Source organism: Besnoitia besnoiti, chromosome XIII (genome assembly GCF_002563875.1).
Source record: "Besnoitia besnoiti strain Bb-Ger1 chromosome XIII, whole genome shotgun sequence".
Lineage (NCBI taxonomy): Eukaryota > Apicomplexa > Conoidasida > Eucoccidiorida > Sarcocystidae > Besnoitia > Besnoitia besnoiti.
In genome coordinates, this window is record NC_042368.1 from 348,467 (window position 1) to 376,131 (window position 27,665).

Genomic DNA, 27,665 nt, shown 5'->3' on the forward strand with positions numbered 1-27,665 from the left:
CTATCTCCCTCTCTACGGCCTTAAGCTCATCAGTGGGCCTCTGCAGAGTAGGCGACCGCCCCGAGGCCACCTCCCTGGACGGCGGCGACATCCGCCCCTCCGCCCGCGAGCAGGAACCTGCGCGTCGTCTGCCGCGTGCGGTAGGGCCCCTGCTGCTGCAATCCGTGGGGGACGGCTGCGTAGTTCGCAGCGAGCGACGCCGCCGCATCCGTCGACAAACCGCCAAGCTTGGCGCTCGCCTGGCGCTTCTTCTCCAACTCGCCCAGCCCCGCGTCCTGCGTCTGCTGTCGGGGAGCGGCGACGGTCAGTCTCGTGCCCGCGTTTGCCGGCTCGCCGGGCTTCGGCTGCGGAGGCGGGATGTGGCAAAGTGGAGCAGGCCCCTGCAGGTAGTTCAGCGGAGGAATTCCGCTGCTCCCGCCAGCGAACGGCGCCCTGCCCCCGCTCTGGGGCTGCTCGCGCTGGTGCGACGGGACCCTGACAAGGCGCCCGACTGCCGCCGCGTGACTACTCGTCCACGCGCCTGCAGCGGCCAGCGACTTTGCGGCGGCGCCCAACCCGCCGTAGCTCGCGTCGACGCACTCCTGCACTGCGGCTGCATGCTCCGGGGCATACGGCGGGGGCGCGGGCGCGCTCGTCTTTGTCCGCCACGAACTCCGAGTCGCGGAGGCTGTCTCGCCGCACGCTGCCCCCATCAAGCCCAAAACCGCCAGGGGAGACGAGAAGAAATGCGGCGAAGAGGTCGCCGCGCTCGCGGTCGTCGAGTCCTCGGGCGTCTGCCCCCGCTGGAACGACGCGCGCTGCATCGCCAGCAACGTCCGCCAGTCCGCTGCGCCGCCGTGGGCTGCGGAGCTCTGCAGGCTGTGAGGCGAGGGGACAGCAGCCGGGTGGGACAAGGCCTGAGCGTCCCCTAGCTCGGGCAGAAAAAGACGCAGATCCGGTGGCGCGACGCCGCGCAGCGTCTGCGCGCCCTCGAAGCCCCCCAGCTGCTGCAGGCACTTGGGATGCCCGTGCACGTCGCGGGCCGCCTCCCGCGCAGGCTCGAAGGCCCTTGGCAGAAAAAAACCCACAGCTGAGCCCGCCCCGAGCGCCTCCGGCGGCCAGGTGCGCGAATGAGACTCGCCAGTCGACGCGAGGCCGGCGCTGTACGCCACCTGTTCGCCGCGGCGATGTCGGTGGGCTGCGACCTGCGGAAGGGGCACCGCCCAGTCGCCCCCCGCGTACATAGGCGCTTGACGCACAGAGCTCGGCGACGCACTCGCGAATTCCGCCACCATATCTGCAGGCACAACACAGCGCATGCAAACGCGCAATAAACGAATGACGAAGTGTCGCACATGCCACCCAGAGAAACTCGGCCTGTGCACAGGTGTACCGTATTTCTGTACCCTAAACCCCCCCCCCCCCCCCTTCGCTCCCGGATCCCCCCGCCGGTCGGGCGTGTCGCTCACCATTTGCGCTGTCGATAAAAAGCTGCGCGGGCTCACACTCGGCGGCGAGCGGCGCGGGGAGTTGGCCTGGGTTGCGCAGGAGCATGGCCGCCGCGGCGAGGTGCTTGTGCTGGAGTGCGGCGTTGCTGGGTCGCGTCAGGCCTGAGGGCGTCGCGGCGTTCGAGTGCGAGGCCTTGGAGTCTTCGCCGCCGCCGAGCGCCAGCACCGTGCGGAGGGTCGCCGTGGGGTTCCCCGCGTGCGCAAGCCCCGCTTGGCGCGTGGCGGCGCCGACAGCGGAGGACCGCCCCGAGCTCATTCTGGCTTCATAGAAGGCGTTGGACTCGCCACGCACGTCGTATGCCAGTCTGCCCTCGGCCGAGTCCCCCGCAGAGGCCCCGGGGCCCGCGCAGCCGGCGACAGGGGCCGCCACATGCGACCCAGTAGAGCCCCCCGCGAAGCGCAGCTGCGTGCGCGCCGTGTGCAGCTTCGCGACTTTGTGTGCGTGCGCACTCGGATCCGACGCAGGCAGGCCCTGACGAGGGAGAAGGGCTCCAGGCAGGAGCGCCAAAGTCGGCGCGCCCGCCCGCGGCATGGGCGGCGCGACCGAGGAGAGCCACGGATGGCACAGGGCCTCGTAAGCTGCAAAAACGCACACAGCAGGTTCCACCCGCGACGCGACTCCATAGGGGACTCAGCGCTGGTGTCTGTGGAGCGATCGGGCACGGCGACAGGGCCGTCGCCCCCCAGCCCGCGCGGGTCTCAGATACGCAGACACTGTCGTCGGCATCTGCCGCCTTCACAGCACCCTCCTCCCGCAGCCCGCACGCAGATCGACGCATCCGCGCGCTTCAAAAAGGCTCCAAGCGACGAGGTCGCCGATGCCTGCGACGACTGTTCTTTATACTAGAAAGAGTCAATCCTTCGGCGACTTACCGCTGCTGAGGCGAACGGTGGGGTCGTAGGTCAGGAGACGCTGAATCAAGTCGACCGCGAGCGGGTGGCGATCCTTGATGCGTTGCTCAAAGCGTACGCCCTGGCGAAGGAGCCGGCGGATGTCGCGGCTGCTTGTGCTAGTCTTGTCTGCGTCGTTTGTCGTGCCGCCTCCCTGCTTGGAGCCGCTGGCGTTCTGCTGCTTGGTGCAGTTGTTCACGTCGAAGGGGAAGTGCCCGTCGATGAGGACGTACAGAATCACTCCAATGCTCCACATGTCTGACGCCGTGCTGTAGTGGCCCTTGTAGCATTCAGGAGCCTGCGCACAAGAAGGGGGGAGAGCGTGGGCTCGAGTGAGACTCGATGTTTGGCCGCGGAAGCGCTGCGCGTTGTTGCGTAGGTTGCCAGAGGCAACTCCGGAGTCCGCAGGGGCCCACTAACGATGGGGGCAAGTCGCGGCGGCGCAGGTGCCCAGGATCTGTGTTGCGTCACTCTCTCCCGCCCAAGCCTACACGCTAGCGCCAGAGAGGCACGCGACTGCGAAAGGCTCGCGAGTCTCACCATGTATTCCCGAGTGCCCACGACGGAGATCTCGTTCGCGTTCAGGAGTGGCTTGGGGGGGTCCGGGCGGTCAAGGAGGAGGCACATGTCGAAGTCGATGAGCGCCACCTCGTTGTCGTGGCCGCTGGAGCCGCCGCTGCTGCGACTCTTCTGCTGCGCGGGCTCCACGTGGGGGTAGCGAAACATAATGTTGTCGAGCTTGATATCCCGATGCAGCACCTGAGAGATGTACCAAACACGGCAGCAGAAGGCAGACGGGGGGGGTTTGGATCTCCGTCGCCTCTCGTGGCTCGCTCGCACGCGGTCGCTAGAAACAGATAGCGCCCTCGATCGCCTGCTTGGGCGAAGTGCACTAGACGCCAGAGAGCTCGCAGGGGCACCGAGAGGGCCGCTGCAGCGGCTCTGCAGCTGGATGCTGAAGCCTTACGTTGTGACTGTGGAGAACGTAAATAGCGAGAAGCAGCTGCTGCATCAGGCGCCGGCAGGCAGAGGAGCTGATGCCAGCAGGCGGGTGCTTCAGCACGTACTCCACCATGTCGCTTCCGTGGCACCTCTCCATGACCTGCGGCACAAACGGAGTAGCCACTTTCGAGCGCGTGATAGAAAGCTCCGCGCCACGATTCTCCGCGGCTGCCGAGGCTCAAGCCGACGTTGCCCTCCCTCTCTGACCGCGCGTATAGCTCAACTGCCGGCAGCCGTTTTACGTTTGGGACCGCCACTCACAACGTGGAAATGCGTCTCTGTCTCCAGGAGCGCGATCGGTGGGAGCAGAAGGTGACGGTTTGGCGGCAGCTTAGCCAGAGTTTCGTAGACCGCCCGGTAGTAGGTGTCACATGCAATCAGCCTGAAGACACCGCAGCACACATCGCAGAAGGACAGAATATACAATCAGGCGAGGACCGTGTAACTCAGCTGCTCCCGCGTCTGCAACAAGAAGAGCCTCGCGGCACAGAGGCGCGGCGGTCCCTGCCTCCCAGTGCCCACAGCTCTACACGCGCATCTCCACGCATACAGAGTTATACAGAAGAAGCGGACAAATCTGCGCAGCAGCCTGTGCGGCTTCCTGCTCTCCCGGGTCGTAAGCGGGGTAAAGCAGTGCGGAAAGTCTGGAGCGCCCCCCCCCCCCCCTCCCTCCCTCACCTCTGTCTGGTTTTGTCGACATCCTTGATTGCGACGATTTGATCCGTGGCGACGCACTTCGCCTCGTAGACGCTCGCGGTGTACCCGGAGCCGAGTTTGCGCCCGAGTGTGTAGTGGTGGCGGATGTCTTTGATCTGTCTGATCACCGAAGAGCACTGTTCCGCGTTCGCCGCCATTGGGGCCGCCACAGCCCCCTCGTCCGCTCGCGGGGCGCTCGCCCGCGGCGGCGGCGGCTTCTCGACGGCCGTGTGCAACGCAGTCGTCGCCCCCTCGGGGGCGGGAGCGTCTGCCGCGACGGCTGGCACGCCCGGGGCCCCTGCCGCCACCGCTGCCGAGTTGCTCGCGGGCTCGTGGGCGGCAGCCTTGTTCGCGTTGCTGCTGACGGTGCTGATCTCCCCCAGCGAGTCAGTCGCAGGCGCGCACCCACTCGTGCCGGCAGTACCCGTCCTCCAAAGGCCTGCGGGCGCACTCGTGCTGCTGGTGTTGGAGGCTGCCATCGTGGTCGACGTGCCGCGCGTCATCGCGCCTCTCGAGAGCGTGCTGGCGCCGTCGCATGCGCCGAAGGGGGCGTGGGAGGGCGGTGCGGACGCACTCGCAGCGGTCGCTCGGCAGACGCTGTCTGCGCCGCTGGAGGGTGGCGCCGGCGCCGGCAGCACGTCGCTCAAGTATGACGAGGAGAAAGGGACGGCAGACAGCGACCCCACTGGGGGCATGGACGCGGAAGTCAACAGACTCGCTGGCCCCCCGGGGAGGGACACAGGCGAGGAGTCGAGCTGGAGCAGCTTCGGAAAGCTCTGGAGGGCGCCTACAGGCTTCGCAAGCGCAGCCTGGTTGGCCGCCACAGCCGCGGCGGCGCGCAGGCGAGGATTGCCATTTCTGAGCGAGTGCTCATGACCCGAAGACAGATACGCGTCCGGGCCAGGATGAGACTCCAAGTCAAATGCGGAGTCTGTGTATCCGCCGAGGACAGCGGGCGCGGTGGTGGTCACGACACCTGCCCCCAATTCCGCCATGCTCGCGAGGCAAGGGAATCAGCCGGAGGGACGAGAGTCACGTGGAGAAGACGACCTCCAACGAGGTTCGCGAATGAAGCGCGGCGCAGGCGAGAGGATCCGCGGAACGACAATCTCGGCGACGGAAGAGAGAGGGAAGGGGAAAGAGACTGTTTCGAGTGTCGTGAGCTGTTTTGCTTTGACAGCCCGACGCGATCCGCGCGCGCGGCAACACACACCAGAACCCAGAAGAGGAAACGTCCGCGGGTTGGGGTCGAGATCCAGCAATCGGCTAGAAGTCGCTCCTGCTGGCGCACCAAAGCGGATCTGAACTAGCAGCTCATTGCTAGTTAGCAGTGTGAATTGCCGGGCATGCCCATATTGGATCCACAGTCACTCCGAACTGTCAGACTAGGGGGGGCGGAGGGGGAGGGACGCGCAGATATCTAACAGGATAAAACGAGTATCTCTTTGCAGGTCCTCGAAAGAGAATATGTCTAACTCAGTGCGGTTATAAAAGACAAAATCCCTTGATCAATGCGAGGAAAATGCAAGGACGGTGGTCAACTTTACTCGGCGATCGGGTGTCCTGGCTTCGCAGGTAGGAGGGTACCTGGGCGAAAGAGCAGAAGAGGGAAAAGGGAAAGTATATTACATCGTCACGCAGCGGACTGAGCTGACGCGGAAGTGAAGGATCTCGGCAGGAGTCACGAGAACAGAAAAATGATGTACAGTGGTGTGTGTGGCGACTTTGTAAGCGGCTCTAAAATGGCGCACTGAGATTTGGGATGCACTCATCTGAGTCAGAGAATGCCCTTCAGAGCACAACGTTCAGACACTTGAGAAGCGATTGGCACTCCGGATCCCACGCTGACTATTAACACACGACGATAGACGTTCACAGACTCTACAGGATGACCTGGACTCGGCCGGGTTACACGTCAGCGCGTCATGTGAGACGCACAAACAACTCATCGCCAGAAAACACACGATTCTCGCCTAGTTCTGGAAGAGCGTAAACTATAGCACGGTTCCCTGATGTCGATCTTCTGTACTAGGGTTGCGGGACAGGAACCAGGACAGGCAGCGGACACGAAGGCGCGGAACCACCAGAAACACTCTAACTCCGCTGACTAACCTCCGCCGGCCACAGCTCCAGTGTCCCACAAACGCAAGGTGCCAACTCTGGCCGTGATTCCTTAATGTAATTTAGACGCTAGTGAGAGATGAAAGCTTTTCAGCTGCGGGCGGTGCACAAACTCACAAGACAGCGGGGGGCGGTGGAGAAAGATTCTCTTGGAAGATTGCCTGCATGCGAGCAGCTCCCTGGCGGGCATTCCGTCTCGGAGCTACCTGCTTCGAGTACGAACGACAGCAGATTGCGAGATCGGCAGACTTTTGAGACGAAGCCTTGGAAATCCACAGAAAGTTAAGAAGTATGCTCCTTTATTCCTAGTGAACGCGTGAGGGGGGTGCACATAGATGTGGGCGTCGCGGGGGCCGCGTCCCGCTCCCTGCTCAGGAAGCTGCGTGTGTCCAGCCAGGGAAAAAAGGTGGTCGACGGGGTAACGTCTTCCAAAAGGAAAGGCAAACAACTCCACGGTCAGGCTGACACCAACGCAGACATAACCTAGAAAAAGCGCTTCTTCGAAAGGAGCCTCGCGTCTTTTGCAGAGTTCGAGGCAAAGCACCTTGCAGCTGGGCGCGTCTTGCTGGGCGGGGGTAAACAGGAGGCCTACAAGCGGTCGTATCTCTAGCGAGACGTGCGACACCCAGTCCTCGCCCGCGCGGGTGACGGGAACGAAGCCTGAACGGTTAGTTTCCTGCACTTGGATATGCGGAAGAGCGGGAAAGGAAATCGGGAGCGAAGCTGGCTTGTGAAATGTGACCGAACGAGATAGTCCTCGCGGTTGTTTTGTCCGACGCCTGAAGACGAGCTGACATCGCATTTAGGTGAGAAGGGGGGGTGGCTGCAGCCACCTTTTCGGCGCCGTGATGAGGCACGGACGGGTGTTGATCGAGACAGGTGACGTCTTGATCTAGAAACACAGGACAGAGGGGCAGCGCAAACGGTGGAAGCTACTCTGCCTCTCCTAAATATCGGGGAACGTGGAAGTTGAAAAGTTGCGATAGTCCCGTCATAATGTATGCGTTTACGCGGGTTTCCACGGAGAGACTTGAAGCTGTCAAAAGAAACAGCGTTCCTCAAAATCGGCACACGAGTCCTCTGGCGCTACCGAGGCCTGCGTCTTCACCGAACGCTACGCAAGCTGAAATCGCAGTTCCAGTCTTCTAGTTGCCAGGAGAAACCAACGCGGTTTCGCAAGTCGCAGGCAGCCATTATCCAGACCGCGCGGCATTCTGGGCGCTCGTACGATAGTGCTCGGACCCCTACGCGCATGGGCAACTTCTTTAAAAACTTACTGCTTCACGAAAGAAATCCCGTTGCGGGGGATGGATGTCCATGGATTGAGACAAAGCCTAGTTCACCGTGGCAATGCTCGTGACGTGTCATTCTGTCCTAAGCAATGCGAATAGTTTCCGCATTTGAGCAGCTGTACGGAGTTCTTGAGTTGTGCTAGACAGTTGCAAGTGACGTGGCATCCACTCTGTCAAGCGCAACGTTGTTTGTGCCTTTTGATATCTCATGAAGACATGTGTGCGAGAAATTGCAGGCGGGAGATACAGGCGACCGGCAAAACGTGTCTAAAGGAGGGTGAAAGGCAACTGGGTTATGCTAAGGGCACGAATAAACACGTTGACATCGTGTAGTCACACTAGATGCAGTGTGGAGGGTTGACAGGCCAGAACAGTTTACTGTGGGCAGCAAGAAACTCCACAATCACGATGCCGGTGCAGCGTTCATCAAGAGAGGCAACTCTTTTCGCCTATTCTAACAACAACCCGTTCCTTCTCCTGACTCACTCCGATGGTATACTGGACGGAGATTCAGCATCCCTGAAGTGATGCCTGCAGGACAAATCCGTGGCACGGCGCTCGCTACGTTGGAGGTAGGAAGTGTGACGTGAACGGAAGTCTGATAAAGACGTCGGCGGTCCCCTGGTGACGACGAACTCGAATTCGACTGGCGCCCTCGACATATATAAGAGTGCTTGTGTCGTCGGCCTCTATTCACGGTTGAGTTACGGAGCTAATATCTACTTCACTCTTATTGGACCACTGTTCCAACAGCCACCGTGTTGCCGGGCTCGTGTACCAGTGAGTTTTGAGCAATGAAGGCGCGTGCGTAGATGGTGAAGGTACGAAAGAAAAATGATTCGTATCACGAGGACATGCTGGGCGTCGAAGCCACGAGGCCCAATGTGGTCCGCTTGTATCGTCGCATGCAGAGGGTTTCAGTTCTTCCACTTCTGCTGGACTCGTGAGTGTGCCAGAATCGAGGATCGCTGGACGCGGTGTTTGAGTGGACTTTCTGCGATCGGAAATTCTGCAGCGATGCTGTCTCACAGGCGCACTGTGTCAATCAATCGAGTGGCACGCCATCGCAGCAAGGCGGGTCTCTCCAGCTGTGTCTACACTGTATCGTAAATCAATAGTGGCCTGTAACTAGCCCGTGGGAATTCCTTCTTGCACAGTGCCCCTCATGAGAACAACCACTGTTTTTGGCTTTCTAAAGGGGGGGAGAGTCTGAAAAACCGAGACGCGATGCTCCGTTTACTGTGTGATGAGGAGTCACGGTTAGTGAAACCGACCACTGTGGCCCGTTTGAGCGTACGTGCTTCTGTCGGCAATATCCCACTTGGCTTTCTTCGAGCTCGGCCTCGCGCCAGCACATTTCTGTTTATTCGTAGTCGATTGTGCGCTCCCCCTGCCTCGTGGTACAAGCGTTGTGTCAGGATGCAGCCGCTGAGGTTATGCGCTGCGCTGTCTTGGGCAAGTGTTCTCGTTTTGACTTTTAGGTGGCAGCGATAATAATGCCACAATATGCCGACTGCTCTTGCATCCACCCCTCGCAGAAGGGCGTCGGATGGTCCGCTGGTTGAACTTCACCGGGAAACGAGACCGCTAGAATCATCTTCGGTTTCATCATTCTTCCCTATTCCACAGGCTGTCCTGTCCCGCCTACTTAGTCATAGTCGTTGCTGTGAGGGAAGCCATCAGCCTAACTCACTTTTCTATCCGCGCGAACGACTGCCGGGTGCGATTCCAGGTAGCCGTCACGCCTTACCCCTGCATCGCCTGTCACTCTTACGCAATCTCCGTGTGATCGACGGCGAATGCATCAATTTCTCGTCGTATGATAGAGGCCTCCACACGCCTCCTTCCCTTGAGGGTCCCCTAGTTCTTGACTTGCGAAAGACACTACAACTGCCGACACTGTCTGAAAGTCAAGAAAGCAAATTAGCCGTCGCACGCAAGATCTTACCGCCGGCGACTGTGCTATACGAGACCTCCTCAAAACAACGTGGTTATCTTGACCTGGGAGTCCCGAAGAGTCCAAGCTTGCATTCGCCTCTTCTGTCTCTTATCGAACATGAAGAACTACGTGTACCGGTCCTGCACCGACTGCTTCGTGGGCAGGAGAGGAGTTGGAGATTGCGATCATATCCTTCGCTTTTTCCAACCCCTGTCACCTCCAGGGCAGAACGAGTTCGGGCGCTTTTTTTGCAGTTTATGCTGAACGGTTGGTTTCTGTATATCCCTGCGATCTTGTATTTGATTTACCGGCGATATTGCACCACCAGGCGGCGGCATCTTGCATTCATTGTCATTTTGCTTCTCTTTATCTGCTGTCCGATGCCCCGGAATCTCCGTGCGAGAAGGTGGAAGATGTGGAATCTGTTGCACCGCTATCACCGCGCGACAGTCATTGTCGAAGATGCCAAGAGCCTCCCCCCGCGGAAGCCCACCATTTTTACAGCGATTCCTCATGCAATCGTCCCCGTTGCACAGGTACTGCACACCACCTCATATCAGAGCGTCTAGATCCATGCCATCAATCAGACTTGCTCCCGCACGCGGAAACGCATCATGTTGGAATGTTAGGTTCATTTGCACGTCTTCCATGACCCTTCGGGCGGATAACAGATTTGCCTATGCTATTTGGCGTACACATCATATCTTCTTGGACAGAAACGCACTTCGGAAGCCAGAATGTGGATTTGCGACCAGTTGTAATGGTTCTTTATTCCCCTAGATACCACTTCGGGATTCACCAAAAGGCTTGACGATATATGCATGCGAGCGTTTGTTAAACGTCGACACAGGAGCAAAGGCCGCAACAAGTGTGCAGCAGCGCTGCGTCGAGGCTTGCTCCGTCTGCTTCTCTTCTCCCCTTTCAGGCTGTTCTTCCCACCGGTGAATTCGGTTCACTGCTGGGCTACTTCACCATTGCGGTCGCTTCGATCGTGAAATACGTACCGGTCTACGGTCACTTCTCGCGCCTTGTCGGCAGCGAGGATGCATCTGGGTAAACCGAATAGCATTTCTAGTTATGCATCACTGCCTCTTGGCTACCACGCTCTTCCTGCAAGGACACGTTACGTCTTGCTCCTGTGTCTACTGGAGCAATAGGCGGTTGCTCCTTCGAAGATCATGCGCTGGTCGGCTTTTTCATTTTAGATTAAGATCTGATTTTTACCCGACCTGCCACATGCAAGCGGCCCTACTGTAGCTAGACAAACCCGAGTCAGGTGAGAGAACACCAAATCCTGAACACAAAACTCTGCTGCCATTCGGGGGATGCTTGGCCCTGGCTCTCAGCACTAAGTTGAAGGAGGTCCTTTCTCGTCGTCGCCAAAGTATCCTCATTTCTCCGGGTGGCATAGCAGAGATGTACACTGTCGATGAGAAAACAGTAAGTTTACAAGCAACTAGTTCTTTTGACGATGAGTACCCCCTTCGACAATTCTGCCTGAAGTATAGCAGCTGCGCGGCTTCGCATCCGTATTGCAGAAGCGTAACTGGTTGGTCTGCGTGCACCGAGGAGTTTTTGCTGGCTTTGCAGAAGGAGTGCGTACCGCGAAACACTTCAGCCGCCTCGTTGGCTTGAAAGCCTCAGTCCGCACTTGCATGTTGGCGTCCGTGCTACTGCAACGGCAGAGTAATGCTGGCGTGTCGCTTCCTGAGTATTCCGAGAAGTCATTTGTTTGCATGCGCTTGTTACATGCTTGTTTTCTGCGGTCCTTACCTGGGGGAGATGAAATCGTGTACATGCGCCACTCTGCAAGTAACTCCCTCATTGTCCGCCCTTCCTCAGGAGAAACTACATTTGAAGGACCGACAAGGACTGCTGAGACTTGCCTTACAGACAGGAGCAGACGTCGTCCCAGTCTACTGCTTCGGGAATTCCGAGACATTTAGGCTTCTGAAAGGAAGCGAGAGGTTCCAAACCCTTGCAAGGTAAATCACCGTGTTTCCAGACTCCGAGCCGATGATACCGTACCGGAATTGGGCGCGACAGACGAAGGTGCTGTCTGCAGATTCGCAAACGCGTGTGGTCTCATGTTGTTACGCACGTCTTTCTGCACGTGTGTATTTGCTTCTTGCTGTGCTACGTCATTGCGTCCGTCGAGGTGAGTTCAAATAGCGTCAACTCCTCGTTTCCCTCGCAAAAGCGGGAGTTGTGCGTCCTACCCCGTTACCCATGGGCACACGCCGGGGAGTGTTTAATAAGGTTGTCTGCAATGATCATCGGTGACATATCAGGAACCCCAAGTCGGCCTCTGTCTTTCTTTATGGAATCTTTCAGGTTCTTTCGAATGGCCATATTACTCTTCTACGGTCGCTTTGGCTTGCCAATACCGTTCGAGGTGCCGCTTTTGTATGTCATTGGCCGCGCTATGCGTCTCCCAAAAATCGAGAATCCCACATCGGAGGTCAGTTTCAGGTGTAACACACTCTCACAAAGGGCTGGCCTGCGGTCTCTCAAGCGCCATGGCACGGCATGTCTGTCTATAAATAGCGCCCAAATGATGAGAGTGAAGTTAGAACCAGCGAAGATGCTGGTTAGTCTCGCTCACTGTGCATGCTATGCGGTGGATTTTCAGGACGTCAAAATCGCTCATATGCGCTACATATCAGAGGTTAGGCGGATTTTCAGCACGTACAAAGGACTCTATGGCTGGAAAACAAAGGAGCTTAGTATTCAATGAGAACACGGTCACATTCCACCGGGCCGACTTGAGGGGATGAGTAATGCCGAGCAATCGGAACTGTCTCTGCGGCATTGCGGTCCTGGTGAGAGCCGCATCATCATAACCGTCCGGCTCTATAGGATGTGTGGTGGATGGAGAGTATTGTCATCAGGCACCTATGAGGCTCGTTGTGACGTTGCATCTCAACGGGCCGTCCGAGGAGAGACTCTATAGTAGCCACTCTCTGCCGCCTCTCTTTGCAGATGTTTTGGTGGGTGGCAGTAGAATTGGGTGCGTGCACCTAACATATTCATGGTGTTTCATAAAAGGTACAAGTTGTTTCCTGCATGTACGATGGTCGCGCCGGGAATACGATTTATTTTCTTTCCGAGTGTTCCCGACTATAATATTGTCATCAGAGAATCCTTATCGTAGCCGCGAACACAGTCTCCTGGATGTCTATTAATCCGTATGTAGCGTTCATCACTCGGGCTGCATGTCATGCGTTGACTATCCGATCCCGTAATTCTGAGGAACAGAACAATCTATTTGGATCATGTTCGTAAGCTGCTCTCTCCGAATATCTCAAATTCGGTACCTCTTTCGCAATCCTGTATCTGCAAAAGGCAAATGATCTGCGCCGCACGTAATTTTGACCGGCGGGGCGTGCACGCTGGAGACGCAGAGGAGCTTCGTGGAGACCAATTTTTTTTTTCGATAAACTGCGATAGCTGTCTTACTCATTTGCACTTTTTCGATGCTTACCCGGTTAAATTCAACACGGAGTTTCAACCCCCGGAGGCAACCTCTTGATGCCTAAGAGGATGGAGTTTATTAGTCTTCCTGGCAAAATCGACTCACTACTCAATTGTAGTTCGATGAGAGAGGTCAATATTAAAAAAACCACAACTAACTCATGCGTTTACAGAGCAATTCAGTGCAATCAGACGTTGAACAGAGACCAGTGGTGGCCATCATATCGTTTGGGGATGGTAGGGGACTACGCGCACAAACCTGTTGTACGTAGGTAAGGCTGCTCGCCTACAAGAACGACGAATGGATGGTTTCCGACAATATCCATGCAAAGGCAGTCATTTCAGTGCTAGTGTCAGATAAGGACACGAGTTTCTCCGGGGGCACGGAAGCAAGCATGACGGCTCCGCACGAGCGGGAGATGTGCTACCATTGTTTTTGTCCTATTGGATGCAAATGCAGCGTGCTCCGGCCCCTCACGGAAACTGCGGTTTAGAGAGCGGACGCCATTTGAGCACCAGTCCGAGTTGCACAAGTATAGGTCGATGCATAGGGGCGTATTGCACACCGAGTCCTACTAGATGGCGGGCGGCAGCTCAAGGGAGACAGAAGGGCAAGCAACGCCTTGGCAGCGCCAGAAAATCAGTTACTGTAGCACCCGAGAAAGTCGCCTGTACCCACATGAATCTGCAATGTCTTTCAAAGGAACTAGCGATATCCACCTGGTTCTTCCTTACCTCGTTCCCTACGTCAGGTCCCGGTAAAGAGTGCGGACTCAATGCTCAAGCTTCTCCTTGCTTCTGCTTTTAGATTTACAGTGCACCACGAATGCCAACTGATCCAGATTCTGATTTGAACGCCCACAAGACAGTTCTCTGCATCACCAATATAACTACGGTAGCTATGGGGGGCATGTGTGGGGGGGTCTATGGATTCTGTGCCATTCCATCGGGAGACAGCTGCGTGTCCCTTTATTAAACATCGACATCTGAAATATCCTCATTGAATACCCAATATTTCTCCGTGGAAGTATAATGGATGACGGCGTCACAAATACGCATAAAGAGAAATGAGGGAAATGTCGCTGTTTTTCGGCGGACGACCCTTTTGGACGCTCCCCCAGCGCAGCCTCACCGACTCTTTGACCTCTAGAGAGTGAGCGTTGGTTGAACCTCCGGCCGAACGACGTAGCGGCTACTCCTTCGACAGAGCAGCAAGCACATTTTGTAGCCGCCCGTACGCTTCACGTGCCACGCTTCTACACCCGTCCAGCCGAAGCCGGTAGACAGCATGCATGCTGCCCTGAGTTTTTGAAGCGACCTTTGCTGCAGCATGAATAGAGTCAGCAACACCGCGCCACATGTTAATTAAACAGCTGCATATGCATCTCATTGGTGTCTTAAAGACCGCATTCTTCATCCAGCGCTTGGTTGTTTCTCCTGCAATGTGAATGTTGGTACCCGATTCGTACATGAGGTTAGAACTCGAGACCTCACCTGACGCGCTTCGCCTCGTTAGGCAGCCTTACGTGACTGGTATCGCTGAGGCTCTAAGCTTTCCGATTGCCCACAATCTCGGCATAAGGAGCCATGTTCTGGCTGGAGTATCTCGGACATCTGAATGAACGCAGCAGCAGCTCATCGCGAGCCCCTCTCATGGAAAGAGCCCTGTGATTCTATATTGTCTACCACATGCTGCACGCGGCAGGGCCTCTTCCCTGTGGCACTGGTCGCGCAAAAAATGTCACTTGGCTCACAATTCAGGTACCAGTGGAAAGTCACGTTAATTTGCTTCGTCGCGAGTCGCCGTTCGTCGTTACGGGGACCTCTATGACAGTTCCTTCGCGATATACTTGGCAAATGCTGTAGATGCGTGCTGCGCGTCTTCACTTCACGTTATTCTCGAGCTGTCGACGGCTACGTAGACCACATAACTACAGCATAGTGCACGTGACAGTCGACTTCCCACTTCTCGTGCCGGCGATCCAAAGCGAGTCGGTTCCAAAGGAGCGCCGGACGTGGCATGCTTACAGATGGCATCTGACGATGTCGTCTGACAGACAGCCAACCGAAAATGGGGGACGCGCGCCTCCCTTCATATTGCGGCCTGTTCCAGTGAGCACGCACTCACCGGTGTATGCCCCTTCCTGTCCGTTTGTCATCCCCACGCGTATCCTCAACAGACTCCTGAGACGCTTGGAAACCAGCGGCGAAAGGAACTGTACGCTTCATTGCGGGGGGCTCGGCAAACACATGCTGCCTCTCCACCGTCTTTCAGTCCTGGGCGTACCCCGCGTGATTGATGCTCAATCACTGTATTTCGCCGGATACGGCAGAGACCTTGATAATCCTGATTTTTCAGTCAGTGCAGTGTGGACACCGCTACAGCAAAGCCCAGTCGCGACGCCCACTGCCTCTCCTGTGCCCTCTCCAACCTCGCGAGTGTTCAGCCACACTCTTACTACTCGACAAGGGCAATCGACAACAGGCGAGACTTTGACGCCTTTCAGATCAGTGGATTATTCATCGTGGTCATTATCGCAAGAGCACAGAAGTCTTATGCACGGCCATCTATGGCGCACCTATCCATCTCTTTTCCCGCCTCCCATTACACGGAGGCCAGACAGACTCCGACTCCTTCTGCTGCAGATGCTAATTCTCGGTTCCTTTGTTCACGTACCCCTTCTAGGATACATGTTCTATAAAAAATTCTGCACTACGAGAAGAAGGAAGGTACTTTTCTTTGTGTGCATCTCTCTCCTCATTTTCTGCCCCATTCCCGAGTATGGGCCAACAAGACGCTGGAACATATGGAAGCTACTGCATAAATACCATCGTACAACCGTCGTGGTGGAGGATGGAAAACGTCTCCCCACAAATCGGCCAGTAATTTTTGCTGCGCTCCCCCATGGCATAGTACCCGTCGCGCAAGTGAGTCCACGTTCTTTTCAAGACGCAAAATACGAACAGACTTTCTGACATGCGGGCGTTCCCACAGCAAGACTGTTTGCTCCGTCGCTGTCGGAAGGCCGATCATCTTTCGATGAGTACCGAATCATCGATTGCTGTCCCATCGAAGATAATCTCCCGGTCATCCCCTTGTGCTGGAGACGATGTCGGGTCTGCGACGATTTACACATAGTAATGTGGCATAGAGTACGGGCAGTGATCGTCAATATTTTTGCACGGGGTCCAAGACAACGGCAGGCGTTACTTGTGTTGATGCGTCCCGAGGGTCGTTCTGCCATGCATCTTGCACAGCTGCGTGTAAGAACGTGTATCGCCCTTAGAGACGTACGTGCATACATATACCAAGTTCATACGCAAGAGCCGACGTCATAGCGTGGGCGTTTCCCTCGAAAATGAGTTCGCCTATGAAATTGGCGACAGCAAAAAGGTTACGAACCCGGGGCGTTGGTGATGAATAGAACGCGGTCTGATTCCATTCTACTCCAGGCAGGTGGCTGAGGTTACCGCGCAATTCAGCAGATGTCATCAAGGGCCACTTTCCGGGGGAAGCGATCCACTGGCAGCAGAAACGTCACATGACTCAGTCATCCTGTGGCAGCGCCCTCTGAAGCAGTTAACCGAATGCGGAAGCATGCGCTGACCTTTCGACTGTCCCGCAGGCTTTGCTGCCCTTGAACGGCTTCAATTCGCTTCTTGGACGCTTCCGAGTTGCTATCGCGTCGGTGGTGAAGCATGTGCCAATATGGGGCCACTTCGCCTGCGCGACCGGCGCGCAAGACGCTACTCGGTACAGTCCTGAAAGTAGCTATTCTCCTGAGGATGCTATCCGTACGATGCCGCTCAAATAGTGGGCAACAAGGGTGCGAGCTATTCTCCTGTGCTCCAGTTTCTGTGACTAGCTGCCAAGCCGACCGGCAAGACTGAAGGAGACCCGTCGGCTTTATGCCTCCAGTGGAGTTACGATGCATGCGACCCCTAATAGAAGTATAGCGCCGTTCGAGGCAGTTTCCACCCACGGCATAACTATCAAAACCGACGATAAATATCCCACGCATGAGGCGTGCGAGTGCTCGTGCATCTCCTTTTCCTTGTGCTACTGCGTGTACCCACCTCGTGCAGATCAAAACTGCGAAAGGCTCTAGCTGATCACGGAGAGAGCGTCGTTATCGTTCCCGGCGGGATCGCGGAAATGTATTCTATCAGCCCTAACAAGGTGAGACCAGGTTTTTTTGCAACCACTCGTTGTTCCGTTACAAGGCCGCTGCGGCAGATAGTTCCCTTTCACGCGGGCTAGGTAGTCCATAAATCCGCATGCTCCGACGTGTATTTTCGCAGCCCTCGCATGAATACAACATACACGAGGAACGAGTTTCAGTCGGTTCGACGACACTCTGGGAGTATCATATCGGCGATAAGGGAGAGCCGTTGGAAAAAAAAGAGGTTCCCTCTGGCGCCTAGCCCCTTTCGTACACATTCAGAACGAGTTTCCGTATTAAGAATCCCTTTGCCGGAAAGAACATCTCTCTCTCGCAACTGGTGAAGCGCTGGTACTGGTGAAGTGCTGCTATCTATAAAAATAATATCGAACAAGGCAGCCAGTAACAGGGATCGGACCGCCTGCACTTTGTTCGTTCTTGAATCAGGAGTGCCTGCACCTGATAGAGAGGAAAGGTCTCCTGAAGCTCGCTCTCGAGACGGGTGCGGAGATCGTCCCCATCTACTGCTTTGGCAACACTGAGACGTTCAGGCTTGCGAGGGGAAGCAGCATGCTACAGCCTCTCGGAAGGTATGTCATCAACCTGCTCGAAGAAGTGGCAAATCCTAAAGTCAGGTTGGCTGACGATTTGTCTTGTCACCATTTACAAAAACGTGCATGGGTTGCCCTCTATGCGAAGGGACTGCAGACACGCTGAACCTTACCTTTGTGCTGCCCCCTGCTTCAGGCTCTTCCGCGCCGCGTTGCTAGTGTTTTATGGAAGATTCGGGTTGCCGATATCCTTTGAGGTTCCTTTGCTCTACGTATTTGGGAAGGCACTACGGCTGCCAAAAATTCGGCATCCTTCTTCACAGGTACTTTACTTCCGGCGCCCAACGCTGGGATGAATGTGGGATAGCGGTTACCGTCTTCCTCACAACACGGATGTCGTGTGTGGCGAATACGGTACGTAGTGTCCACACAGAGAATGCAGTTGCAGAGAGCTTCTTCTTCTCTGCTTTTCGGGAAAATCGTTTACAAAAGGATGCGAAGTATTGGATGGCTGGTGCTACACAGTGGCTCTCATGTGGCGAGCGTCCCTTTTTCCTTCGTCCTTTCGTTTGCAGGACATCGACGCAGCGCAAAAGCAATTTCTCGCAGAGGTACACAGAATTTTTCACACGTATAAAGGGCTGTATGGCTGGCAGCATAAAACGCTCGAGATAGTGTGAAGAAGACGCGACAGACGCCTGTCGCTTCGGGTCTCCCAACGCCACAATCGCTTCCGCCTTGGCACTGACGGCGATGCATGCCCAGCGACCTCTTAATACTCCACCTCACTCTGTCCTCTTTTTTCGGGATTGCGGCGAAGGAGTTTGGCTAGGCTCTGTTGTCCGTGCTACCGGCAAGCGTGCGACAATCTATGAAACGGTCGCTGTCTTGAGCAACCTTGCAGCAAACTTGAACACGTTGCTCTAAGCATAACAAAGCGTTCCGATACGCTGCCGTATTGAAACAGCAACACATGAAGGCGCCCTGTCTGAACCAGCTTACAGTATCGCTGATTTTTGTAATCGGCTGTGGCGTGCCGGAGCCGGGTCTATGACCTTCACCAAGAAGGTGGAGCTGGCTATACTACAGGTCTTGCCATTTAGGCATGCCGCCGTCACGTGGGGAGAGTACGGATGGTAGCGCCACAGTGGCCGAAAGGACCTGTATCTTCAGCGGAGCCAAGTGCGAGAATGTCATGCAGTCTCCACCACGTGTCTCGGTGTCGGCTGGGGAAACCAACAAAACAATAACCCGGAGGAGCCGGTGCTGACTAAGCGCAGAGGATCCGTAGGACAGGGTAACCGATGGGGCGCTATTCCGGCGCCTGCCGTGCATGTCAACAAAAAAGATCTGTACGTTATTTTGTGGTGCAGCATGTCATTTTTGATAGCTTTTGCTTTCGGAGAGCCGCCAAGCTACGGCAGTTGGCCGCTTCCCCCCTCTAGGTCCTTGCGCACTGTCGCAAGGCATTGATAATGCCCCGCAACTCATATAAAGCTGCAGAAGCGCAGCCGTGACTATTGTCACTAAACGAGCACCTTTCTGGAAAGGAAGGCAAAAAACGGAGCAGCATGAACCATAGTAGCTATATCTCTGGGCACAATGCAGCATACGAGCGAGCCTGGCGGGCTCCTCCCGGGCGGGGTGCTCAATGTGAGGCGCTATGGCGCCCTCCTGCACACAAAAGGAGTTGCCAAAGTCAGTGCTCATCATCTGTTCGGCAGTCCTATATGATTACGATAAACAAAATACGCAGATATTTTGGGCCGGCTACCTCCCGTCCCAGAGCGACCATTAGGAGGCCGCACACTAGTGTGGACACTCAACGAGGTGAGTGACGGCAGCTGGTGCGGAGACCACAGCAATCCCACTATGCCTCTCTCGTACAAGCCAGTGAACTGTGATTTAATCGCGGTACACGGATGCAAAACATCACACTCCAGAATTGTTGGGCTCAAGCATCTCCGTTGCTTTTATCGTCGCTGGGCATTAGGGGGGACGAGGAGTGGCGAGCTAGACAGCGCACCGTCTGTGTTGGTCACCGCCCACAGCGCGCCGCCCTAGCATTGGCACTTGAGAGAAGCATATGGTTGTCACGATGGATAAAATAGCGAATACATGGCGATTCCATCTCTGAGCGAAGTTGCGCATAGTCACAGGAGGCGATACCCTGTCGATCCTTCGAATGTTCAATGAACGGCGACATATACCTCCAGGCGTCAACCGCAGGCCTCATGGCTGCCTACCACGCCGGCGAACCGGCTAGGCAAGACAAGGCCTGATACTTACGCTCAGCTGCTTGTGGCGGGTTCCACGACTGCTGGCTGGGAACCCAATGTCTTCAAGGGATCTGTCCAGAGTATCTCCTGATTCTCTTCGAAAATCGTGTAAGGTAGCATTCTGTTGAGGCCAATACGCACGCCGTTCAGCCAGCTCAATTTGTTTTTTTTTTTTTTGAGTGCCCGGCAACGCCGGCGGCCAGTCAAAGACAGCGCAAAATGGCACGGTGAATTACGACCGAATCGCCCGTGTCCTTCCTCCCTTTTTCACCGTTTTCATTAGCTGCATTATATCTTCCATCCCGCGGTGAAAGAATCACCTGACCACGCCACAGGCGCCTTGGCACGCGTCTCGGCCCGGCGGCCGTATGCGTCACTGTTACCCCGTCGGACAGCCGCTTTGTCAGCCGAAGCCATGTATAGGACAAGCCTCGATTTATCAGGGCGGTGTGTTCCCTCTCATGTGGTCTCTTTTGGCTGTTTATGCGTTTCAATCTTGTCGACACATCGCAGATACTTCTGATGAGATCGTCTTGAGATGGGCAGCCGAAGAACGGGTTCAGTCGGCGTTCGTTTTAGTCTCGCCACTCGCAACGCACTGCGCCAGCCCCCAACACACGGCTTTTGAAAAGGCAAAACTTCGTAATCATCGTCTAGTCAAAGAATCATTTTTATGCGGTTTGCACCTTAGAGTCTGGTGGTTGCTCTAGGTTCTATCGCTCAAATGACATTTTTCTTGCGGCGCCCTGTGCCTTTCCCTGCTGGGTTTTTCTTGAGCGGCGTGTGCCGTGATGACAGACGGAGACTCTCCTCCCCTCACTGAGGGAGGACGAGGGCAGCAGACTACTCCCCTTGGATCCAGTTCAGGTGGGCCGTGCCCTAGCGTGAGATACCGAACGAGAGGAAGGCTTCTTACAGACGGGGATGAGAACCGCCGTGAATCATTCTGCTCTCTATCATCTGTGGACTCGTTCGCCCCGAATGCGACCCCACCCCATATCCCTCACTCGCCAGGCAAACATGAAGAGATTCGTTTTCTTTCGACTTCTCCTCGGGGCCTTCCGGCCGAGTCAGGTCTGGGTCGACTCACTGAAAGCCACGTAGACCGTCCGCCAGGAGGGTGTGCGTCGGAAGCCACAACTTCGGCTGCGTCTGAGACGTCTTCACAGGCGCCACAGGAGTTCCCGCCCCATTCTGATGCGCTTGGAGGCTTTCAGCAATCTGACCATGGTTCAACCTGTGATACGGTGGAAGTATTTGGTCACGCTTATATAGCTGGGTTCCTGTCCAGCGATGAGCAGCTCTCTGACGACGCCCTCAGTAGCGATGATGAGCGTGCACCCTCGATGGACTTGGTCAGAGCTCTGAGTGCGGGTAGCCCGGTCGCAGGCCTCCCCTTGCCGCTGAGCTCCACCGACGGCGCCGCCCGGAAGCCGCTCAGTTCTCCGTCCAGACTGGCCACGGCCACGCGGAGGACCCCTCAGAGCTCCATGGAGGGATTCTCCGCCATGAAGAAAGAGACTCCTCTCCGCCACCCAGCTTCACCTCCAACGGTGGCGTCCCGGCTGCTTCCCTCGCGGCGTTGCCAATGGCTCCGCGCGCTCCCTGTTGTCTTTCTCATGGTGTTGATTGCCTATATTTTGGCAGTCTTTGTGATGGTGAGCTCGCTGCTTGTCCTTGCATCTGTCTGTTTAGGGCCCCCAGGCTGCGCCTGTCTTGAGCGTCGCAGCCGACCAACATTTGCCCCGGGTTCATGGGCCGGCACTGCCACGAGACAAAAAATGGCCAGAGCAAGGACGCCACGCGACCACCAAAACTAATTCTCGCGACACTCGGACATTCACCGATGCCGCATCATCAAAGCTGAGTTGTCAGGCTGTATGTGTTACTCTTGCTTGCAGTATCACGCTGTCCCCCTGTTGCAACTGAATCTTCCTCAGTCGATGAAGCTTGCTTCGGCCTACAACCGGTAAGCACCTGCCTATGTTCTAGCATTTGAAATCACTGTAATCGCGCCTACAACTTCGGGGCTGAATGCTAGACTTATACTGTGCATGCTCCAGCTGCCGCGTCTGAGCTCAACGACGGCATTTGTTCAGGAACCTCCAAACAGATTACCAGTCGCGTCTTCTCTACGGGGACGCTTTCCGGGTTTACCAAGTATGTAGGGCATGAACTGTTCTCTGACTCGTCGTTTGCAGAACGATGGCCAACCTGTCCCGTTTCTCCGGTGTTCCGCTCGGGGGCCTTGAGCTGACCACTATATGATCGGCTGAAGCGCTTGACTCATTCGCAGCTCTTTACACCAGTCTTAAGTTTGGCTGTGCGTCTGCCTATCAGCGGTCTCTTCGAACTTGTCAGCGTCGGCATTCTGACGATGCTCTTCCTCATCTCCTACTGGCTAGCAGTAATAACCCCGCCAGGCAGCATTCCAGACACACAGGAGTGGTCGTACACCGGGTCAGATGCTTCTGATATTGAAGGACTTCCTTCTGCCGTGGTACGCATTCATGGGGGGCGCCTCAAGACGGTATATACGTGGCTCTCACGACGGCCGCGAGACAGGGCATATTGTAAAGGGGTTCCCCGTGCAACCGCGTTCCAACAGCCAGCTGTGTTTTCCGCACCTTGACGTCTCAACCAAGCCCTTCATAGTGAGGCGTCATTCTTGTGAGCAACACCGGAGACGTCGCAGTGCATGCTTCCACTGAAAGGCCGCTTTAATATCGGCGAATAGGTGCGTCCCAAGCTGCATGAAAACAAGGTGAGGTAAGTGAGGGGGAATCCGTGCGTTGCTGCTTGATCGACAGTTTCCTGGCGCATCTTCTTGTTTACAGGAAACAAAGAAGACAGGCGCGCGCCGCCACTGCAAGTGGTGCCGTCGCTTGAAGCCAGATCGAGCCCATCATTGTCGGGTTTGCCGTCAGTGCGTGCTCAAGATGGATCACCACTGTCCGTGGATCTATAATTGCGTTGGCTGGAGGAACCACAAGTATTTCATGCTCTCGCTAATATACGGATCCCTTGACTCCCTCCTCATTGCGATCTGCATGTTCGAAACCGTCAAAAGCGCTGTGGCATCCGAAAAGGTTAGTGGAAAGCTGTACCATACCTCAGAATCTGTTCGCCCACCGTCGCAGCCGTAAACGCATTCAACCAGCGCTAAATCGTAAACCCTACACTGCATCACGTTTCCGCAGCGCAGCCGCAGCCTTTTGTTTCGAGCCCAAGGGAGGTCTACGCGCAAACCCCCCGCCGCTAGATACAGCAGAACATGAGGCAAGTGAGGGACGGAGTGATGGAGAGAGTAGCCGAACGCGTCAGACACTTACAAAGACTGTGAGGCAGAGATAGAACGGGTTTGCGAGCTGCAGCAGTGTCAAAGGGCCCCACCTGGTCACTGGCGTTCGACGCAGAGTGACTCCCTTCATATCGAAGACATTTTCCACTGGCTGAGACGTCTGTTCGCGGAAATGCTGTGGGTCTGTGTCGCAATTCATCAGACAGAGTTCGAGAAGATGTTCATGGTCTTGTTTGCCGAGACGCTCGATATCTTTCTCTGCGTTCTTATTACTGGGTTTTTCCTTTTTCACATTCAGTAAGTTCAAACCGAAACGGCTGACATGCCCAGCTTTGTTGATTTCGACTAGTCTACCTTGCGCGGCGCGGCGCCTACAGTACCGTAGGGTCACCCCAGGCGACTGACCTCTGATGGCAAGGAGCTCTTGGCATCTTCGACGGGTTCCGTGGGAATTTGCGCAACTTTGTCGGGTGCGAGTCCAACTACATCCTCTTGCGTGGCTACGCCAGGGGCGGCAGAGGGGGCAGCACACGAAGCATGGCCTCCGGTGATGTCACTGTCAAACATGAAGTGTCAAAGTCACCCAACTCAGAGTGTCTGCGCGCACGAAGCGACTCTTTGCTGCCGCACATGGCTTCCTGGCATCACCAGCTTGTAACTCCTTGGGTCGGTCGCTATATGCGGCGGGTTGGATTATGGCCTCATGTCTTTTCGCCTGCAGCCTTGTTCGAAACGGCATGACAACGATCGAATTCTGTGAGAAGCAGTTCAAACGCCCGCGCGTCCCTGATCAAGGAGTAAGTGCTAGAGGCCCGATGTAGCGTTCCGGTGAAGTGTCAAATGGCTTGTGCTTCGCAGCGCATATCAACTGGGATGTGAAGTTTGGCTCTTTGCTTGGATTTGTCTTCAGAGTTTGTGGAATAAGGGATGCTGGAAAAACTTCACGGACGCCTTCGGAACGAATCCGTTGGTTTGGTTCTTGCCAATAGGTAAGCGCCGCGTACTCATGTCGTGCGATGAGGGCGCGGGTCAGGCGGCGGCATAGGTTGTTGAGCAAGATTGCAGGCTTGAGGCAGAGGACACGGTATATGAGATACGGGTTTCACCTTTCCGACCTCGTGGAATCTCCAGCGAACCCGCATACACCCTCACGAGTCCCCCAGTCGTCGTTTTCACCTCGGCAGATGAAGCACTCTCACGCAGCTACACCATGGCAGCCCCGCTTCTCCGATGGCTGGCAGCTCTTCAGTTCGACATGCGCTGACATCGCTTGGGGTTTAAGGTTTAGGGTAGCCGCGCGAATCCGTTTCCACAAATCTTGACAAAGCAGTTGTCGGCTGGAGACAGCACTGTCTGCTCACCATTCGACCTGCTTTGTGGTTTTTTTGCAGACAATCGACCGGGGGACGGCGTCCACTTCATCACCGAGGACACGCGGTTGCTTTACACCCCTGGAATGTCCCGTACGCGGGCATTCGAGCCGATCATCGAATCAACCTCGGACTGAGGCGTGTCGGGGTGGAAGTGTCGTCACAGAATAATCGGTTTTGAAGGTTCCGCAGGATGTGCAGGCTCGGTCGTGGAATGCGGAATTGGATGCCTACGATAGGTAGCTGTGCATTTTCCAGGCCTCGTGAGCCGGGCGTTGGCTTTGAGAGCGCCGAACAGATCAGTTCATCTGTCCTCCAGCAGGTCCTCTGGAGAGTCAGATGGGGCAGTGTGGAGGGAGTTCACTTCCTGGCGCGTCTTTGGCGGAGGTGATTAGGGCGTGCCTCCATGAGAAGCGACAGGCGCTTCCTCAAAGTGTTCTAATGCCAGACGCCTGTCATGGGAGCATGCGTGGTGGCAAGCCGCGGACAGGCGGCTTTGAACGGGAGCCGAAACGAACCATGGTACTGTCACTGAACGGGACGCGTATGTGGTGCTAGCCTCCCAACGCTGTCGCCTAGTAATGTAAGCAGCCACATTCTTTGTTGATTGGCAGCCGTCCCTACCAACAGGCTCGATCTTTACTATCTCGTTTCCCTGTTAAACACCAGGTTGTTTCATCAACGCGGTTTTGGGGGACGGATAGCTGCGGTAACCTTGTCGATTTGAGGTCTCGCGTTTCTGCTATGACGTGGTGCATGCACCACTTCCTGAGCTTTTATTCAGTTTCAGAGACTTGATTCTGATAAAAGGTTGTCTAATCTCGATTTTCGAGGTTTCACGTTGGAACTCAATTCTGGAACTACAAGCTTTGTGCTTGTCCTCCAGTTCGGATGCGATGAATCCGATCCAGGTCGCAGTTCGGGAAGCTTGCTCCACTACGTATTAGCGGTCTCCCTCGAGGGCTAGTTTTCTCAGGCCACTGGAGAACACCACGTGGATGCATTCCAGTCGGCTCTTAGTGCCTCGCCATCCTGTGAAGCCAGTTATAAATTTTAGCCGATCACGACACCTTCCCCGGGGGTGCCTTGCAACCATCGCGGCTTCACATGCCTAAGCCTCGTCATTCGCCCGGGCTTCACGAGCCCGATGGACGACACAGGCTCGAAAACGCGAGTGCTAAGACGTGGGAAAGCCCAACTATCTATAATCCGGAATCATCAGCGATGCAGCGCAGTGATCTCCAAGCAGATGTACAGGGATAACGTACTCGCCATAGCTCTGCATTCGATGGCGCTGACGCAGAGGATGGTTTTCCAGGCACGCTTGCTGGCTTGTTTGTTCTTGAGTGACTGTATGCTGAACATACACTAGAGATAGCTTTTCTAGTGACTTGGCAGCCCAATCGTGCAAGCGCAACGCCCCCTTCAGCTGCGGTTGTAATCCACCGATCAGAATCTGGTTCACACGTGGTGTATCGGCCGCTGCCGCAGTTTCGTGGTGGCAGCGCCCTTTGAGTCACTAGACTTCAGCATCGGCGAAGTGCGATACGCAGTCGTTGCACTAACCATGGCTGCTCGCATTAACCCTAGATGGCATGAATTTCCGTCCCTGCCACGTTCTCCCAAACTGCATCTGGCTGACCACCATAAAGCCCCGCAGTTCTCGAAATCCAGTCTATCGCAGATACAGATGCGCAACACTGACTACAAGCGCGTTGCTTGGCCGGCTCGTCTCTTGACAGTAGCGGAAGCCTGTTCACACCCTCTGCGGATGGCGAAAAACCTTCACACCAGCCCTGCGTCTCCCATCTACACACTGTGTTGCCGCTGCTGACTGAGAGAGATCAGCATAAGCTCCTCAGATGCATATCTGCGAAGCAGGGTTCTTCGGGTCATCGAGACAACGGAATTAGCTACGTCCGTAAAAATTACGACTCAATGGAACTCAGAGTTATCTCTTGAAGAGCATTCCATATTGCGTCCGCATTTGAAGTATAGCAAGAAAACACATCTCAGTCGTGTGCAACCTGTAGTCCGGGGGATGCAAGAGAGACCAGACCCAACATCATTTTGGCGCACGCCCTCTGTTCGCCCCCGCATCATCGAACGGCTAGCTGCACTTCCCCTCTCTCGCTCGCAGCCTTCTCGTGGGTCCCTCGCAATTGTCCCAGCCGCTCCAAAAAAAAGGAGGAAGTAACACAACATGCGAAGCACAAAAATTGAGGAGGAATGAACTGCCCCCCTTAGATGTAGTCCATTTACTCTAATAATGTAGATAATGCATACGCATATGCACGTTACTCGACATCAACTCGGCGAACCTGCATCACGGATCCCCAGCGCTTTCAAAAAGAACGCGTGAATCCCACGCATTTGATAGAACTGCTTTTCTGCAACGTGCAAGTTTGACTTTCAACTGAAGGTACACACGACGGGAGCTTCGAAGGCGCACGTGTTCAAATGCGCCTGGGCTGCAACTTTGCAGCTGAGTGCTGTTTCGAGACAGTCTTCATTCGCTTCTCCGCCAACACAGTGGACTGCGCGACTAAAAATTCACTTCGTTCTCTTTAGAAAGCCAACTCTCTCAGTACCATAACAAAACGCGCACGCTACCTAACGGAAGTGCATCGATGGGCAACCCCCGCACAAAGACGCTGAGACTCGTGGCCCTGAACCTCCCCCGCAGGCGTCCGCGCGGCTGACAAGGCAGTCTCGACTGACCTCGAGGATTCCCTCTCCAACAGGCCGCGCGAAAAGCGCGCGAGGTCTCCCCCCGATGACCTCCTGCTCTCTAACAACAACGCCGCTGTGCAAAGGCTTCCCCCCTGCACCCCCTAGGCAATCCCCCTCCTCACTTCAAAAAAGCGTTTACTGCAGGGTCGCACATCTGTTGCAGCCGACCCCCACCACTACTCCCGTGCGCCCGAAACGTTTCCGGCTACAGACACTGCACAGCCATGAAGTCAATCGTTTACCTGTCTGACAATACACCAACCCATTACTACCCCCTGCCCGTGAATCTGCACGGGCCTCACCGCACAACACTAGCACTGTATCTACAGCATTGTGAACCTCCCCTTTTGTCCCGCTTGCGAGCCT

General features: G+C 55.7%; 5 protein-coding genes across 5 annotated transcripts; 4 read left to right on the forward strand and 1 right to left on the reverse strand.

The window, feature by feature from the left end:
- Nucleotides 1-29: 29 nt before the first annotated feature.
- On the reverse strand, nucleotides 30-5,071 carry BESB_030200 (protein kinase, other; the record flags this gene model as incomplete). Its single annotated transcript, XM_029361688.1, has 7 exons — nucleotides 30-1,276; nucleotides 1,449-2,066; nucleotides 2,361-2,676; nucleotides 2,919-3,137; nucleotides 3,346-3,480; nucleotides 3,642-3,762; nucleotides 4,059-5,071. 7 exons carry the CDS (start codon nucleotides 5,069-5,071, stop codon nucleotides 30-32), a joined length of 3,669 nt encoding a protein of 1,222 aa, XP_029215155.1.
- Nucleotides 5,072-9,685: 4,614 nt separating this feature from the next.
- Nucleotides 9,686-12,165, forward strand: BESB_030210 (diacylglycerol acyltransferase; the record flags this gene model as incomplete). The annotated part of the gene is made up of 6 exons (XM_029361689.1): nucleotides 9,686-9,964; nucleotides 10,354-10,481; nucleotides 10,775-10,868; nucleotides 11,271-11,413; nucleotides 11,763-11,889; nucleotides 12,061-12,165. The coding sequence occupies 6 exons, from the start codon at nucleotides 9,686-9,688 to the stop codon at nucleotides 12,163-12,165; spliced, it is 876 nt and encodes a 291-aa protein (XP_029215156.1).
- Nucleotides 12,166-14,489: 2,324 nt separating this feature from the next.
- On the forward strand, nucleotides 14,490-14,573 carry BESB_030220 (uncharacterized protein; the record flags this gene model as incomplete). The annotated part of the gene is made up of 1 exon (XM_029361690.1): nucleotides 14,490-14,573. One exon carries the CDS (start codon nucleotides 14,490-14,492, stop codon nucleotides 14,571-14,573), a length of 84 nt encoding a protein of 27 aa, XP_029215157.1.
- Nucleotides 14,574-16,145: 1,572 nt separating this feature from the next.
- BESB_030230 (mono- or diacylglycerol acyltransferase) lies at nucleotides 16,146-18,296 on the forward strand (the record flags this gene model as incomplete). The annotated part of the gene is made up of 6 exons (XM_029361691.1): nucleotides 16,146-16,166; nucleotides 16,529-16,656; nucleotides 16,989-17,082; nucleotides 17,513-17,655; nucleotides 17,813-17,939; nucleotides 18,192-18,296. 6 exons carry the CDS (start codon nucleotides 16,146-16,148, stop codon nucleotides 18,294-18,296), a joined length of 618 nt encoding a protein of 205 aa, XP_029215158.1.
- A 2,580-nt stretch (nucleotides 18,297-20,876) lies between these two features.
- BESB_030240 (cell cycle regulator with zn-finger domain-containing protein) lies at nucleotides 20,877-24,703 on the forward strand (the record flags this gene model as incomplete). Its single annotated transcript, XM_029361692.1, has 9 exons — nucleotides 20,877-20,969; nucleotides 21,065-21,553; nucleotides 21,797-21,864; nucleotides 22,236-22,395; nucleotides 22,733-22,984; nucleotides 23,399-23,493; nucleotides 23,918-23,993; nucleotides 24,107-24,185; nucleotides 24,588-24,703. 9 exons carry the CDS (start codon nucleotides 20,877-20,879, stop codon nucleotides 24,701-24,703), a joined length of 1,428 nt encoding a protein of 475 aa, XP_029215159.1.
- Nucleotides 24,704-27,665: the final 2,962 nt, after the last annotated feature.